At 33.1% G+C, this 17,781-nt stretch overlaps 2 protein-coding genes across 2 annotated transcripts; both read left to right on the top strand.

Moving 5' to 3' along the window:
• The first annotated feature begins 2,751 nt into the window (after positions 1 to 2,751).
• Positions 2,752 to 6,879, top strand: LOC100803244 (uncharacterized protein At4g38062). Its single transcript, XM_006602388.4, has 2 exons — positions 2,752 to 2,873; positions 3,631 to 6,879. Exon 2 carries the CDS (start codon positions 3,663 to 3,665, stop codon positions 6,747 to 6,749), a length of 3,087 nt encoding a protein of 1,028 aa, XP_006602451.1. The 5' UTR covers positions 2,752 to 2,873; positions 3,631 to 3,662; the 3' UTR covers positions 6,750 to 6,879.
• A 796-nt stretch (positions 6,880 to 7,675) lies between these two features.
• Positions 7,676 to 11,122, top strand: LOC100818356 (very-long-chain (3R)-3-hydroxyacyl-CoA dehydratase PASTICCINO 2A). The gene is made up of 9 exons (XM_003552039.5): positions 7,676 to 7,941; positions 8,022 to 8,133; positions 8,284 to 8,302; positions 8,418 to 8,506; positions 8,617 to 8,670; positions 10,083 to 10,153; positions 10,247 to 10,328; positions 10,646 to 10,742; positions 10,849 to 11,122. Exons 1-9 carry the CDS (start codon positions 7,871 to 7,873, stop codon positions 10,917 to 10,919), a joined length of 666 nt encoding a protein of 221 aa, XP_003552087.1. The 5' UTR covers positions 7,676 to 7,870; the 3' UTR covers positions 10,920 to 11,122.
• The last annotated feature ends 6,659 nt before the right edge of the window (positions 11,123 to 17,781 follow it).

Here is a 17,781-nt window from a genome sequence, read left to right as displayed (position 1 = left end):
ATCCTCAAGCTGTGTCGGACTCATGAATGGGTGAGATATGAAGTAGAACCAGTTCATGTAGTCCAATGCACACTATCAAGGAACAACACAAATCTGACCCACTAGTGCAAGATATTCAAAAAATTGAATCCATCTATCATCAATATCCTCTATAGGTAAAGATGGAGCAGAGTGATGTGGAGGAATGGTCTGCACATAACCAAACTGGTGTACAACCCTCTCTGTGTATGACAATAGATGGACCCCATCTGATATGTCTGGAAAATAATGAGATCAACTCAAACTCTCTGAATTCATGGTGATCACCATAAGGAATCCAGCACACAACATCAGACGTCAATCTATCCAACCGCTTCCGATATGTCGACACTGGTAATGCCTTCCCAGACTTCCAACGGCAAGCACGTGGTTTCCTCTCATGATAATCTTCAGCAACAATAGAAGAAGTAATAGTAGGAAAATGTTCATAGATCCAACACTGCACATATTTAAAAAACAACAAAAATTCAAAACAATACTCAATATAAACTACAAAACTAAAAATTAAATTTAAAATAAATTATAAATACCTATAAAAGTGTGATATATCCTGTAAGTTATCTAGTGCTTCTCTTTGACGCATCATTCAAGTTCTCATATGAACAAGTGCAACAAATCCCCATGCGTAGCTTCCAGTTTGGCTGAGGTCACGAAATGCATCCAAGAATACCACATGCATGTGTGTGACACTCTTGTTAGCAAAGAGTGTGCAACCTACTAGATGCAAAAGATATGCTCGAGCTGCTACAGTCCATTGTCCTACATCACATTTGCTATGATAAATGTATCGTAGCCAGGATAGTCAAACATATGTCTCATGACATTGAAATGTCTCTTCTCTTGCTTCTTGTGAATTGACTTCAAGCAAGTCAACTAACAAGTCCACAACTTGGTCTACATGAAGAGCCTCAAAGCTATGGAAGGTGCCTATAACAGGCAGATGAAGCAACGATGTCACATCATCGAGGGTGATAGTGATCGGAAGATGAAAACTACTAGTTTCCTTATGTCACCTCTCCGCAAAAGCATATATAAGTCTCTTGTCACCAACGTCCAAGGAACATGCAATCAGGGGACTTAATCCTGTGGCAGTCATTATGCCTTCAATCTCTGGAGCAGGCCTTCCAAATTTCTCTACCTTCCTTCCATGGGAGGACAATTTCAACTCAGGACATTTCTGAAAATAAAAATTTAAGTCATTTCAACTTGAATTAAAAATAGTTATGACAATATTATATATTTTAGAAAAATAAATAACTCTCCATTTCAAACTGGGACTGCCACATGATGAACATAGTCCATCGAAACTGATGTGTCATGGGGCCTGCCTGAAAAACTTTAGGCATCAACAACTATATCATCAACCTCCTGAGGCTGATATGGATCTTGTCAGCTGCATGATCCACATGCTCAACATCCTCAACAATAAGTGCAACTACTCGTTGCCTACGTGGAGATGTTGTAGGCCTTCACTATTGAGGGACTTCTTCTGCACCACCACTAACTTGTGTCCCTAAGACTCTTCCTATAACCTATTAACCTTGCCTAAAGCTCGACACTATTCTTTGGTTCTAACCATAATCTGCACATTTAAGCAGTAATAACAATTAATATCATTGTTCAAATAATACTTCAATCAATTACTATTTAATAATTCATAAATAAAAAAATTATTATTTTTTAAATAACTTTTTTATTACTTTATATATTCATAAATGAATATAGAAATTCTTTTTTCAAATTTATAGACTTCACATCACTAATTATAGTAAACTTAAATTAATGACCAAAATCTAAGTACAATTTTATTTTTTATTTCTAATAAATGACTATTTCATTTTTTTAACAATTTAGTATCTCAATACCTTTAAATGAATGATTTTTTTTTTAATTTTATACATCCAAACACTATTTATATAAATATTTAATACTATGAGTGTAATAATAATATACGACTATATCAATAAAAATAAATAAATAAATTAATTAGAAAATATAATTAAATTACTTATATTTTAAAAATAAATAAATAACAATAATATTTATACATTCATTTTTAAATAAATAAAATTCTTAAATTATTTATTAAAAACCATCTTCAAAAAATAAATATAATTGATTAAATATAAGCACATAAAAAATATACAACAATATTTATTTATTGAAAAAATATTTTTACAACAAAAATATTAATTTATTTTTAATTATAAAAAATTATACAGATTAACAATCCGTATACAGATTGATACCGTATGAATTATATAGATTGGTAATCCGTATAATCCATATGAATTAACAATCGGTATGAATTATACGGATTGTTAATTCGTATATTTCATACGAATTGTTAATTCGTATGCAATAGCTGACATTCCAATCCTGAAAACAAGTACTCAAACACAACATCAATGAAGAAGAGGAAGACACTCATGGCGATGATGACCACAACAATGGGAGGCACCAATGACGGGGTGAGGGAAAAAAGAAACGATTTTTAAATTTTTAAGTGAATGATATTTTTATCACTTCACATGAATTACTTGGTGCACAAATATTTCTGCTGGATGCATGAAGGGATTGCCTTCACCTGATGGAGCTTAACCCGACACAAACTTTGAGTTTCTTTTTACTTTTTTTTTTTCGATAATAACAAACTTTCAGGTTCAACGGCTAGTTTTTCATTTCGAAAATAAGACTTGACTAACTTCCTTTTTGTTTCTTTATCTCACTTGAAAAGCGGTTGGGGCACCATAACGGTAACTTGCGATTCATTTCTCTCCCTTCCCGATTGCATATCACTCCAACACAACACTTTTCTCTGCTCTTCAAACCAGGTTAGTTTCTGGGTTTCTTATCTTTTATTTTAAAATTAGTTTCCCTTAAAATCTTGGAATTATCGACAAGTTTTTCTATGATTTTGATCTTTCCTCTTTACCCAAAACCAATGCTCACATGTAATTTGATGAATTGAAAAAAAAAACGAAATTAGATGATTTATTAAGGTTAGTAAGGAACGAAAGTTAGTTTTATGTGATTTCTTGTAGTCTGTTTATTTATAATTTTCAGGTATTTTAGTCTTTTGATATATTAATGGAGTTGCTTTCCTTTATATGTTAAAGCGAACTGCAAATCAAGTAGCCAGTGGCGGAGCTTCAACTGAAAATGAGGGGGAGCCACAAAAAGATTTAATCTAATATGTAACATTTTAGTATATATTTCAAACTTAAATTGCAATTTAAACACAAAGTTAATAAAAAAAATAGGATTATAACCAAATTGGTCCCTGAAAGCGTGAGAAATTTGACAAATTAGTCTCTAATAAAAAATTCAAATCCAGTCCTTAAATGTACAAAAAAGTATGATAAAGTAGTCTTACAGATAATTTAATAACAAATTGATCCTAAATTTAGTAATTTAATGTCAAGTTGGTTCTCATAAAATATAACTTATTATCAAAGTGATCCTTATCAGAAATACCAAGTTAGTGTTTTCACTTTTGGTCCATTTTTCTTTTATTTTTTTTCTTGGTATTTGTCGGGGAACATGTGTAATGTAACACTTGTTTAAATTTGTATACTGCTTGCAAAACAGGTTTTTCTTGAATGTCATAAATGTGAAAAGAAATGGACAAGGTTTATGAAGAGCTCGATGAAGCAAAAGCAAAAATTGAGGAACTCAAGGAAGAACTAAGAGCCAAGACAGATTCACTTGAGAACTGGAAAAAATCCCACAATGCACAGATCAATCAGATACAGGAAGCAAAGTTCAAAGCTGAGAAGCTGGATCAAACACTGCTTCAACAAGCAGATGAAATCTCCGAGGCAAAGCTGGTTTGTGAAGATCTCAAAGGGAAGTTGACTAAAAAGGAGTCCATCATCAAACATCTCAGGGCTGCAAATGATAAACTTCGAGTGGATTGTGATGCCAAGTTCAAAAAGTGGGAAGAAGAAAAAAGAGAGTTGGTGTTAGCCTTAGAGGAGGGAAATGAGAAGACACAGGACCATGAACAACAGATTCATCAATACAAACAAGAAATTGAAAGACTGAAAGGTTGTCTTTCAGTTTCAAAGGAGAAGTGTGTGGAGACAGAAAAAAAATTTAAAGCATCCAAAGAACTAAGAGAAAGAGATGACATGTTCCAGAAGTTAGAGGAGGAATGCAGGAAGGCGGAAGATCAATTAAAATGGAAGAAGGAACAGTTTAAGCATCTAGAAGAAGCACATGAAAAACTCCGAGACCAGTTTAAGGCTAGCAAGAAGGAGGCAGAGGTGGAAAAATCTACATTGCTTGATGGGATTTCTTCACTTCAGACTAGGTTAGACTCTCAGATCAGAGTATCAGAGGATTTACAACATCAATTACACACTTGCCACCAAGCTCTTGCTCATGTGGAAAGCCAAAAAAAGTGTCTGGAAGTTGAAGTTTCAAATCTTAAAGTGCAGCTTGATAATGCTAGCAATGAGTACCAGGATGCTAGGTTACAGCTAGATTGCTTAAACACTCACTGCGACAAAGATATTGCAGATTTGAGATATTTGCTAAAGACAAAAGAGGCATATAATAAAGAATCAAAGTACAGGATTGAGAAGCTAGAGCAAGAAAATCAAGAGCTGCGGATGTCCCTCAAAGAACTCCAGGAAGCTCAAATTCAAGAAGCAGGAACTTCATATTCGCAGTCAAAGTTGCGGTCCAAGCTCAGAAATTTGGAACAAACTCATAAAGAGTGTGCCTCTACTTTAAAGACTAAAGAAGCTGAATGGAACTTTAAGATAAAACAGTTGACAGAAAACCTGAATAGATGTCAGTCTGATTTGGAAACTAAAATTGAAGCAGTGGAAGACCTCCAGATGGAGTTAGAAAGGTCTCATTCTTTAGCCATTGAGATGATGTTATTGAATGAGGAGATTTCTGTGATGCTTCTTGTGTTGAAACAGGGAACTTCTGAGGCTCAATTGAAGCTTGCTGGCCATAAAGATGAAATGGATCTTATCAGCAAAGCTAGTGAAGAGAAGATTTTTCAACTAATGAGGCAGTTGGAGATGAAGGATGCTGCTTTGATCAGTGCCCAGAAAAGCATAAATGAAGAACGTGAGATAGCAGCACGTTTGATGAAGCAGGTTGAGTCTTCTGTATCCAACAATGAACTGCATTCACTGCAAAATGAACTTGATAGACACAAGGAAATGCTGGAGGAATCAATAAGAAGTCAGCTGATCCTCAAAGAGAACGTTTTGCAGATGGAATGTAACTTTAAAGAACAGTTGGAGATGAAAGATGTTGTTGTGATCAGTGCACAGAAAAGCATAAATGAAGAACGTGAGGTAGAAGCATGTTTGAGGAGGCAGGTTGAGTCTTATGCATCCAACAATGATGAACTGCAGCAGTCACTGCAAAATGAAGTCGATAGGCACAAGGAAATGCAAGAGGAATCAACGAGTCAGCCGATCCTCAAAGAGAAGGTTTTGCAGTTGGAATGTAACTTTAAAGAACAGCTTAAAGAAATTCATGATGCTTTCGACAGTGTAATCATTGAATTGGATGAAACAATATGTGAAAGAAATGAAATGGAATTTGAATTGCAAATATGGAAGTCAATTGTTGAGCACTTGAAGAATGATCTTGAAGAAAATCATGTGGTGCGTAGAGAACTGGAATCTTCACTTCTTGCACAAGTAGATTTTGGTGAAAGCCTCAAGCATGAGAAAGATAGCTTGGTTTATAAGTTGGAAGAGAAAGAGAGGAGCCTAGATTATCTGCAGCGACATGTTGTGCTATTGGAACGTGAGCTAATAGAAAGGGGAGAATCAGCGGTGTCCTCTGAGTCAGATAATGTCAGATATCTCCAGATCATAGCGGAGAAGGACAAGATTCTAGAAGAGCTTCAGAAAGAGGTTGTATGGCTGGAACAAGAATCATTTAGAAAAGAATTTGAAAGTGCTGTGATTGAGAAAGGCACAATGGAAAGAACCTTTGAGCATGAGAAAGATAATCTTATCCAGATTGTGAAAGGAAAAGACAGGAGAATAGATGAACTCATGCAGCAGGTGACTTCACTGGAGCAACAGTTCACTAACTCATTGACCACCTTTTCTTCACAGCTTGCTGAGAAACAGGCTGAAATTAACCTCATCCAGGAAGCTTGTTACAAGATCACAACATCTCAGATTCTAGCTGCACTTGAAATTGAAGAGAAGAAGTTTATGGTAGTGGAACTTGAGGATGATATTCATGCTATACAGCAGAAACTGAAATTGCAGGAGGAAAAGTGGAGCCCATCAGAGCAACTTGCATTGGATACTGAAGTAGAATTGGGTGCAAAACAGTTAAAGGCAATGGAGTTGAATGATCAAATGGAGTCTAAGCTAAGAAAATCAGATGCTTTGCTTCATAAACTCAAGATGGAGAATAGAAATTTACTTGAAAGTGCCACGAGACTGTCATCGGAAAGGGAAAGCTTGTTGGCAAATGTTCAGGGATTCAGTGATAAAATCTGCGAGTTCTCTACTGCAGACACTATACTAATGGACAAGTTGAGAAGCATGGTGCAGTCTTTTGAGAATGGTTGTCCCGTAATGAAGTTGAAAAAGGATGATGGTTTCCTTGTAAAAGAGAATAATATGTTGATTCAGTCTCCCACGAGGATAAAGAAACTTGAAGCCAATTCTGATACTAGATCACCATTCAAGGAGCTAAATTTGCTAGAAGAATAGGATGTGTGCAGTCTTGTATTTTCAGCAAAAAGGTCATGATGCATTGTGAAACATGACCATTCTTTGGATTGTATATGGCATTTATTTATTATTTGTATTCGCCTATATTTTTTTGTCAATGCAGCTGTTCCACAAATATTTCTTTGTTACTTAAGCAACTAGAAATTAAAATCAAGTCAAATAAAATTACAAGAAACTGGGGGAGAAACTCCTTCCCCCAATACTAGAGAAAAGAAAGTAGAAGAATGAAGGTATTTTTGTCAAATAAAATTATTTTATCATGATAATTGATATAATTGATTGTTTTCTTATTATGTGTATTTTTTTACATTAATGAATAAGGAATCTAGAAAAGGATTAACAGGTTGAAATATTGGAGAGAAAAAAGTAATTAAGACTTTATTATATTCTGAAATAACAAATAAATTGGGACAAAAATATTTTAAACGTAACAAAGAAAATTAGACGAACTGAGCATTTAACAAAGAAAATTCGATAGTTCCAAGGCAGGATTTGTTACGTATTGAAGTTTGTAGACCGGTCACGTCTTTAGTTCCCAAGCCTAAGTTACTTTATTTTCGTTCCTACTCTCAACTTAAAAATGATAAATAAAAGTCATTTTGATTAACTTGAATAAAAAGACAATATAATTCAATTTCAAAAACAAGTTATTTATTTATATATTCCATAAAATTTAATTGTAGACAGTGACAGCGACAGTATAAATAATCAACGGAAATCATTCTAATTATGAGACTCCTATAATTTTTAACTAAATTATGATAAAATTCCATAAATTTACTGTACATCGCAATAGCAATTAAACTCATATTTTTTCTGTTAAAAAAAATTAAAATAATATTTTATTATTCTTGGATCTTGCCAAAGACAACGGTTCCCAGTCCCACCCACATTGGCATCATGTAATTACCATACAAAAGTGGTTGAGGAGTTGAGCTGCCCAACTGAACCGTTTTAAATTCTACAACCAGACTCATGAAATCTCCTCCTCAATAGTTAACTAACACATCCTTAAAATATTCCTCTTCAATCTGCTCAATCTTCCACTCTTGTGTTGTCTTGTGTGTGTTTCTCCGCCTAGTCCTAGATCTGTCTCCCCAATGGCTGGTTTCTTCTCTCTTCTAAGGCGCCTCTATCTCTCCCTTTACAATTGGACCGTTTTGTTTGGATGGTACTCTCACTCATCCCTTCTATTAGTCTTTACTATGAGATATATATCTCAAAACTCTCTCTCTTTCTTAATCTGCATAGGTGTCAAGTTCTGTATTTTGTTCTCAAGACATTGAACGAATCGGGTCATCAACATGTTTACAGTGCAGCAGAAAAACCTTTGCATTATGCTCAAAGCGCTGCTGTGTTAGAGGTACCTGATCCAACAAGTTTTGATTTTTCTGAGCTATGGACACACACCCTTTTGTTTGTTTCAAGGAATATGTTTCTAGTGGGAATTATCTCAAGCTTTTTCTAACTTTTTTGAGTTTTTGGTGCGGCGTTGTATTGAATGGTGTGCTAGATTCTTCATGGTTTGGTAGGTGAGTAATCTTTTGCTCAATATGTTGGGTTATATGCTTAACGAAGATGAAAATTGATGTTGGAGTTGGTTTGTTTATGGAATTCTCTTCGTTTTTTCTTTTTTCAATGGTAAAGGGCTGGTGAGGTCTCCAGTAACAGCAACATTGCCACAGATAAGTTCAAGGCTGTTTCTGGTTTGGGGCATCTTATGGAGTTTTCCTGAGGTGAAGAAAAAATTGAACTTTTTTCTTTTAGGTTGATGCATTTTAATTTGTTTATTCAGCATTCAGTCATATTCTTTTATTGAAAAGTTGCAACATTTTTATAATGCCAGACTCGGTCCCATGTGCTTGTTACCTCCCTACTAATCAGCTGGTCCATCACAGAGGCAAGTCTTTCATGATTGCTCTTTCATGTGACATTAAAATTATCTATCTGGCTTTTTGTTATTCTGTTTGATTGTGTTTTTATTGTCAAATGTTAGCAATTAGTATATTATGTTAGTGGGGGCATTCGAAGCCATGACCTCCTTACTACTCCAACCCTTATGTCCCTCCCCCCAACAACCAAACCACCTTATGACTCCATGTTATTCTGTTTGATGTTAGCTAGCCACAGCAAATACGTTGGCACTGGCTGCTATAGGATGGTTATAAATTATATAGCACTTCCTGCATGATGATATTACAATATTTTTCCCCAAAAAAAATGATTAGGAAATCTTAATGAGTGTTAACAAACCAAGGATTTGTACTTATTCACTTGTTTTTGCATGTCCTATCTGAAATTCGCAATTTCAACTACAATACTTGATGGAAAAAGTACGGCAAAAAGCCACTGTATATTTCTTACCTGACATTCACGATTGAGTGGAGTTTCCATTTCGGAACCCATGGTATAGAAGAAGACAACACATTCTGGGGAAAAATTCTCTTTTAAGAGCTGGCTATTAAAGCGAAGGAAACTAAAGGTTGTAGAGTGTGTGGGATAACATTTTTCTTAAGTCTGAGACACTAGTCCAGCAAGAAAAGAAAACACTGAATTATTGTCACTGCAAATTATCTTCAGCTTGAAACCTTTCTTCATTGACCATTACACAAAGTTACCTCTGTTTTGACTTCTGTTCCTTCACACTTTATAAGACTTTTTTTTCCGTGTGTTCCATTCTTTCTTCTTCCTTTAGACTTCCCACTTCACATTCTGCTACATTTTATCTGATTTGTTATGTTCTTTTTCTATTAATTTCACCATCATCTTTCATTTTTGGTATGTTCTTATTGCTCCTAGATTGATGGTGATTATGTGTCTGAGATTGATAGCTATGGATAGAGATATAATTGCATTAAGTGATTAGAGATATTGAACCGAGTATCGTGGCATATACTATTTTTACATTTGTAAATGCATATATGTTTTCATTTTCTGACTGAAATGGAGTTGGTGGTGCCTGGTGGTCTCTCATTACAATTCACAAATTCCTGTTTCTACTGCCAAAATTGCAAAGGAAATTTTAAGATGTCATAAAAAGCCCTCTCCCAAAGCAGAACAAATGGAAATGGTGCACCTGAAGATTGGCCATGTCAATAATTAGTTACTTGAGTATGTCTGTCTTGCATAAAAATATTGATAATCTGAAATTTTAAGTATTGGCTGGAGTGACAGCAAACTTTTTGGCTTGGTGATTTTCCCCTGTAATTTCTCCTCTGCTTCTGGTATAATATCCTTTGTTTCCATGGTGAAGTCATTAGGAAAGAGAAGGACTAATGAAGATTAATATTCATCTTCTTTGTTGTTGCTTAGATCATTCGCTATTCTTTCTTTGGCTTTAAAGAGACTTTTGGATTTACTCCATCATGGCTTTTGTGGCTTAGGTATGGAATTTGATTGTTTAGCCTTGTTCATGGAGTATAGTACGAGGGAAATCAATTTTTGCTCTTGTATCAACTACAATTCTTCTTTTGCAGATATAGCAGCTTCTTAGTTTTGTATCCAACAGGCATAAGCAGTGAAGTTGGTTTAATATACATTGCCTTACCATTCATTAAGGTAAATTATTTGCATAGCAATGTTCACTAAGCGTTTAGAGTAGTTAGATCTAAAGCTGCTGGCTGTATGTTGTTTTTGTTAATCACTAATATATATCTAGCTCTTCTGCCCTTATTTATTAATTATTTTAAAAGGACAAATCCTCTAAGAGGATTTCCTATTTGGAAACCTTGACCATCGGCAATTTCATAGCATTCCTAAATTGATGGAAGAGAAATGGAGAATAGTCTATTACTTATGATTTACTCAGGTGGAAATATTCGATAATCTGGTTTCTCAATAATTTGGAATTTCAAGCTAATGGAAGTATTTTTCAGGCGTCTGGGAAGTATTGCATAAGGATGCCAAACAAATGGAACTCATCATTTGATTACTTCTATGCTGCGATTGTTGCAATGGGAATCTACGTTCCAGGCATGAGCAAAACATCCTTCTCACTGCTGACAATGATGTCCTTAGGCTAATATTTGTTTCACTGACCTTGTATTTTAACTGGTTGAATGTGGCGCATTCTATGCAGGTAGCCCTCACTTGTACACATACATGCTTGCTCAGAGGAAGAAAGCTCTCTCCAAATCGAAGAGAGAGTAATGCAACATCAGTAGTTTTCATTGATTTTGGGTCAAACGTAGGATATATACACATGTCATATCTTGGTTTGGATTCACATATAGGTATCAGGGAAACGCTGATAAAAAAAAAAAAAGGTATCAGGAAAACTCTTGCTTTACTTGTTAATCATTAAAAGGTAAGATGCCGGAGATTAATAAACTAATTATTTTGTTCTTCTGTAACGTGGTGCGAAACAGCTTATAGTTTATTGTTGGTTCTTATTCAACGTGAAACATAAATCATAGTTCAAACAATATGTTAGAGAATTGGTTGGACATTAACTATTAAGATGCATGAAAAAGTGTAAAGGCGATAAACAAAGTAGGTGAATTTACCTGCAACTACGTAGATACAACTTTGGGTGATAGGAGCATAGAGATTTATAACCATAAAGAGCTCCGCATTTCATGAGATGATGATATGTAATGATTGATTTGGAATCTGTTATAAGTGTGCAAATTAAGGGGAATTAGGGGAGCCCTATTATTAAACTTTGGAAAATGTGAAAAGCTAGGAAAAAAATTCTAAATATGAAACTCTCGAGTAAGAGTGTATCTAGAGTTGATTTAAACTAAAGCATGTCTTAACCTACTTTAATTCAAGAGTGAATACATTTGTGCATTTTTTTTGCGTTCTTACTTTAGAGGAGCCTTATCTGAAAATATGGGTGATATATATATATATATATATATATATATATATATATATATATATATATATATATATATATATATATATATATATATGTAATATGTAAATTCCATGTTCCCCCACTCATCCCCTACTCCAATCCTGCGAGTTTGAGTATGTACAAGGAGACAAGCAATGTCACAAAACTAAAGGTCCTAAACTCTAAAAATAAGTTAGACTCTTAATAGGACATCCTTCGGTGGTAGTGATAGTGACAGAGTTTGACCAATAATTTGGGGGCCAAAGTATTAAATGATATTCATATATTCAAAATTTAAATTTACATATAATTATATTAATATGCACTCATATGTATTATCATTGTCGTTAAACAAAAGTAAACACAAAATGCAATACAATTATTAATATAAAAAAAAAATTCACATCCAAAATGTAATAAACTATCAATATCAAAAGAAACAACCACATCCGCTTTAATAAAGCCCAATCGAATATCAATCACTTCATGGACACTATTGATTGAGTAGCCAACCCCAAAACGAAAGAATCAAGGGGAGCGGAGGCACTAGCTAAGGCTTTTTGGAGATGAGGCATATAGGGCAAGTGTACTAGCATAAGTACCACCCTTGGTTCCTTCAAAGTTATGAATTGATCAACAATAATTGAATAAAAACTAAAATTTTCAGTTTTTTTATTTTCAATGTAAATGATCATATTGTCAGCAAGAAATTCATCTTTCATCTTATTACGCAATCTTGTTTTGATGATCTTCATTGTTAAAAATAATCTTTCTATCGTAGTTATAGAAACGAGAAGAGTTAAGATAAAAGAAAAATTAATTTATCGATCAAATAGTATGTACTTGAGTTTCTTGTTTTTGCCAAAGATTGACATAAGCAACATCACACAACTAAAGGTCCTAAACTCTAAAAATAAGCTAGACTCTTAACGGGACATCCTTCGATGGTAGTGGTAGTGATGGAGCTTGACCAATAATTTGGGGGGCCAAAGTATTAAATGATATTCATATATTCAAAATTTAAATTTACATATAATTATATTAATATGCACTCATATGTACTATCATTGTCGTTAAACAAAAGCGAACAAAAAATGCAATACAATTATTAATATAAAAAAAATTCACATCCAAAATGTAATAAACTATCAATATCAAAAGAAACAACCACATCCGCTTTAATAAAGCCCAATCGAACATCAATCACTTCATGGACACTATTGATTGAGTAGCCAACCCCAAAACGCAAGAATCAAGAGGAGCGGAAAGAAGCACTAGCTAAGGCTTTCTGGAGACGAGGCATATAGGGCAAGTGTACTAGCATAAGTACCACCCTTGGTTCCTTCAAAGTTTTGAATTGATCAACAATAATTGAATAAAAACTAAAATTTTCAGTTATTTTTTTTCAATGTAAATGATCATATTGTCAGCAAGAAATTCATCTTCCATCTTATTACGCAATCTTGTTTTGATGATCTTCATTGTTGAAAATAATCTTTCTATCGTAGTTATAGAAACGGGAAGAGTTAAGATAAAAAAAAATAATTTATCGATCAAATAGTATGTACTTGACTTTCTTGTTTTTGCCAAAGATTGACATAATTCAAGCATGGTGGATAAGTTCAAATCTAGATAGCTAGAAGCATCAACAATAAAATGCCCAAGTTGAAATGTCAAACTAATATCTCTTGCTCACTAAAATCTAAAGGATAGAATTGATTCACAAGAGTACATATATCATCAATGTTAAAGGCTCTATAAGCATCTTTAGAAACTAAAGCAGAACTTAAAATTAAAAATTTCATTGTTTGCTATCTAAGCATGTCATTTAACTCTTGCAACTGCTTATCCATTATAATTAAGAATATTTTCACTCCAAAATGATGTTCAATTGTGATGTGATCTTTTTGATGACGAGAGTGTCCATGGCGTGCTATATAGGTAGCACTAAAATCAAGAATATCAATGTCATGTTGCTCACAAAATGATTTCACATTCTTCATAAATCTTGCCAACCATTATCCCTTAACTTCGGAATCAACATTTTAGTGGGATGGATCAGCTACATAACATAAAGTATATCCTGAGATAGTAGTTGCAATGCTTGACAAAGACAATAAGTGATTCCCATAATTTCTTTCATTATATTTGAAAGCAATATGAACTCAGATGAAGACAAAATATTGTAAGCAGCATCAACATCTCCCCTGAGAATAATTTAATCCATCAACTATAATTTTTTGAAGAACCAAACAAGTTGCATTATACAATTTCATCAAACTACATATTAGAGAATTGAGGTGTGAGCACCAACGAGTATCTCCAACTCGTTTTAAAGTGCCCATTTGATTTTTTCCTTTACGAGTTTCAAGGTCTCCATATTTCATCAATTGAGCAATTTCATCTAATTTAAGAGCTTGAAACTCATCATGACATTTACTAGAGGAACACACAATATTCACAATGAAAATCAAGTTTGAAAAAAATTGATGAATTGGAATAACTTCTCTTGAAGCAGGAACCAAAGCAAGTTGTAGTCTATGAGCACAACAATGCACACAATAAGCATAAGGATTGTCATTGAGCAATAAGGCTTGTAATCCATTCTATTCCCCTCTCATTACAAACACCATCATACCCTTGACCATGAATATTGGAAACACCAAGACCATGCTTAGAAAGAAAAACACATAATTTTACAGTCGCAAAATAATAGCTATTTGCTCTCTCTTTGATTTATCAACAATGATGCAAAATTTAGAATTTCCAATTTCTTCATGAATATAACTTCTAACTTTGGTAGAAACAAATATGCAAGATTTCTTTTTGAATTTGATGAGAAGTATATTTTCAATTATATGGAGCATTTTCTAAAACAACTTGAGCCTTTTTGTCATTGTATGATGCTAAAAGTTTAATCATCTCAAGAAAGTTACCTCTATTTTTTGACTCGGGTCCTTCATCATGGACTCTAAAAAACACAAGCTTGAAATGTTAACCAACGAATTGTATCAATAGAAGTGTTGAGACATAAATGATTCTTGCTAATTTGCTTTGAACTTTGCACATTAATAATGTTCTTGATGTGCTAAGATTGATTCAAAAAAACTTGACAATATTTCATTGCATTATTATGTGGCGAGCAAGGGTTGTCTCCAATGTGGTTGAGAAAAGCACAATTCTTTCTGGAATTAACCTTTTTCCATGCTCTAAATCCTTCTCTAGTAAATACATTTGACCTAAGACGACCACTTGGCTTTTTACAAAAGACATAACATGGCAAACAATAAGTTGTGTCAGTAGGAGAATACTCTAGCCAAGAAGGAAACATTTTAAACCAAGTAGATTGGAATCTTCTAGGATGCTTCTCTCCAAAAAGAGGATAATTTTCATATTGCATTTGCTATGAACCCCATTTTAGATAAGCTCTTTGAATTTTATCTCTTTGATTTAATGGGTATTCCCATATTTGAAGGCATTTTCCCATATAATGTTCCAAAGAATTAACATCAAACCATTAGGTACAACCCTTTGAACCTTAGAAGGGAGCTCCTCCACTTGAATATTTGAATCATCAAAATTATGTCTTTGAGAAGGTGAAGTTGTTGAAGTTATACTATCTCCATTGTAATCAAGTGTTTTCCTTGTCAAAATTGTATCTATTCTTTTTTGCTGGACCATTATACCTGTTAAAAATAAAACAATTAATGTCACTCTTTGAGTTGAATGAATATTGTATTGTATTAATTGTGGCTTCAAGTAACATAGCATCTCTATTTTTAGAGGGAACAACGCACTCAAAATTCAATATTATTGTTCCTACACTTAACTCAATTTGTAATATTCACCAAAGAAGTGTACTCGCTGAACTATTGGAATTTGCAAAGTTAATAATATAGGATGAAGCTCCAATGATGTATAAATTATGTTTTGAAGATTTGGATAAAATTTTAAGAGACATTATGAGAGTTGACAATAGTAGTTCTTCAATCTTTGAAGGAAAATTCATTATTTTAGTGGAGACTTCAGACAAAATTTATTTATTGTTCTTAGAGGAAATGTTCTAACATTGTCCATGCTTAACTTGAAAAAAAAATGTTTGGAATGCAATTTGGACTATATAAGTGCAACAAAACTCAGTTAATTCTCACAATGAATATTGGGTATTGGAGATGGGAAATCATCTTAACCAAATGATGGTTATGCTTCAATTGATAATCTAGATGAGTTTTTTATTTGAGATTTTGTTGATTCCATAAATGTCATCAAAGCACATATCCTACTCTAATTGAGCATTACAATAACGAGGAACTTTTGCAATCTAGAACTATTTTGGCATCAACAATTGAAACTACTGATCAAATCAATAAATATGTTCTTTCATTAGTTCTAAGTACACTAGTGCAAAAAATACAATTTAGAATTTTTACAGAAGTTATACAAAATCCATTTGAGGAAAACATGGTAACAATTTTGTAATTAAAAGATGAATTTTTAGAACGGCTGTAAGAAAACTGATTTAAAAAATTATTTTTAGATCGGTTAAAAGTTAAATTGATCTACAAGATTATCTTTCTAGATCAATTCAATTTTCAATTGATTTAATTTTTATTATGAAATCACTTTAAATTAAAACTGTTCTAGAAAGTCATCCCCCCAAAACAAAATGCACTCCTAGTTTCTTTAGTTTCAGCTTAGAGTTTTGATTTCCTAAACCAAAACCGTTGCTTTCCTTGGACCAGTCTTCCTTATCGCACCTTGTAACACCCTAAAATTTTATTACAATTAATGTTATTAGCTTTAGTATCAAAATTATTAGTATAAGAGTTTATTTGAATTAAAATGAATATGATAATATATATATATATATATATATATATATATATATATATATATATATATATATATGGAATTCATGTATCATGATATATTAAATTTAATTGAAATAATTTAATTACAAAAATATTTTATGAGTAAAAAGATTAGGTGGTGAATATAAGCTCACAGACCTTTGACAAATATAAGATCCACACTGATTTTGGGAACCAAAAAGTCAAGCCAAGTTATTCTTGGAATCACTAAGTGGTGTATGTGAAATTGATTCTATGAAGAATCAAATGTGTGATTGGTGTGTTTGAGAGTTTTTGAGTTGTTGATATTTATTTGTTGAAATATTTATTTTATTGTGTGTCATGTGAATAATTTGTGTTTGTCCTAATTTTACCTTTAAAAGTATATATTATTATTATTATTATTATTATTATTATTAATATTATTATTAAATTCTTGTGAATACCATGGTAGATGTTTTTTAGATTACCTAGCTGGTTGAGAACAACATAGTTTGCGAACTCCTTTTAAAACTTGTTTTATTCGCTAGGATTATCATCTCATTAAAAGTATTGTTTTCAGAGCATAAGGAAGAAGATGTTGAGGATACTTGAAGACTTAGCTTTCTTTAGTTACATTTACTTTATTTGGTTAATACTTCAGAATAAGATGTTGGATGTGGTTACTTTCTTTACATTTTTAGCATTTGTTTAGTTTAGATACCCAAATTTGAGGATATTGTTTTATTTATATAAGAACTCATTTATTTGACTTTATTTATTATATCTAAGGTATTTTTAGACTATTATGAAGTATGAAATTTTATATTTTTTGTATATTTTTCATGGGGTGTTATTGTAATGAAGGGCGTTACACACCTCGAGTTAGCTTTTGCCTACATCGTCGTTACCAAAATCATCGTCGTTACTGTCATTCAAAAGCTTGTATTGTCGAACGCCTCACCTTCATTGTAATTGTCACCTTCGTTGTGAGAAGCTACCAACTACCATTGACTTTCTTCATTGCTTGCAATGCCACCTTAAAATGGAATAGTACTGCCATCAGTAGTCAAACTCCATTTGTTTCCATTAGTCGTGAGTTGTTGTTGTCGTAGTTTGCTGAGGTAAGAAAATTTGAATCCTTATTTAAAATTTGAACTATAATATGAGGTACGTGTTCTCATCCTTGTGCTCAACGTGAACGCGAATCTGAGGCTCCTTGCCATAATAACTGTCGCTATATTTTTCTTTTGTGATAGATGAGACTTTTGCGGAAGTATCTGTTTCCACTAGTTGAGTTGGTATTTTCACTATTTTGGTTCTTTATTGCTTAATTTTTATT

This window comes from Glycine max, chromosome 18 (assembly GCF_000004515.6).
Source record: "Glycine max cultivar Williams 82 chromosome 18, Glycine_max_v4.0, whole genome shotgun sequence".
Classification (NCBI taxonomy): Eukaryota; Viridiplantae; Streptophyta; class Magnoliopsida; order Fabales; family Fabaceae; genus Glycine; species Glycine max.
The sequence above is the reverse complement of the archived record's forward strand: the minus strand, read 5'-3'. Positions and strand labels throughout refer to the sequence as shown.

Coding starts and splice junctions, on each gene's coding strand:
- LOC100818356 (XM_003552039.5), top strand. CDS start 7,871: ATGGCTGGTTTCTTCTCTCTTCTAAGGCGCCTCTATCTCTCCCTTTAC. Junction 8,671..10,082: donor TCAGCTGGTCCATCACAGAG/GCAAGTCTTTCA, acceptor GTTGTTGCTTAG/ATCATTCGCTATTCTTTCTT. Junction 10,154..10,246: donor TCATGGCTTTTGTGGCTTAG/GTATGGAATTTG, acceptor CTTCTTTTGCAG/ATATAGCAGCTTCTTAGTTT.
- LOC100803244 (XM_006602388.4), top strand. CDS start 3,663: ATGGACAAGGTTTATGAAGAGCTCGATGAAGCAAAAGCAAAAATTGAG.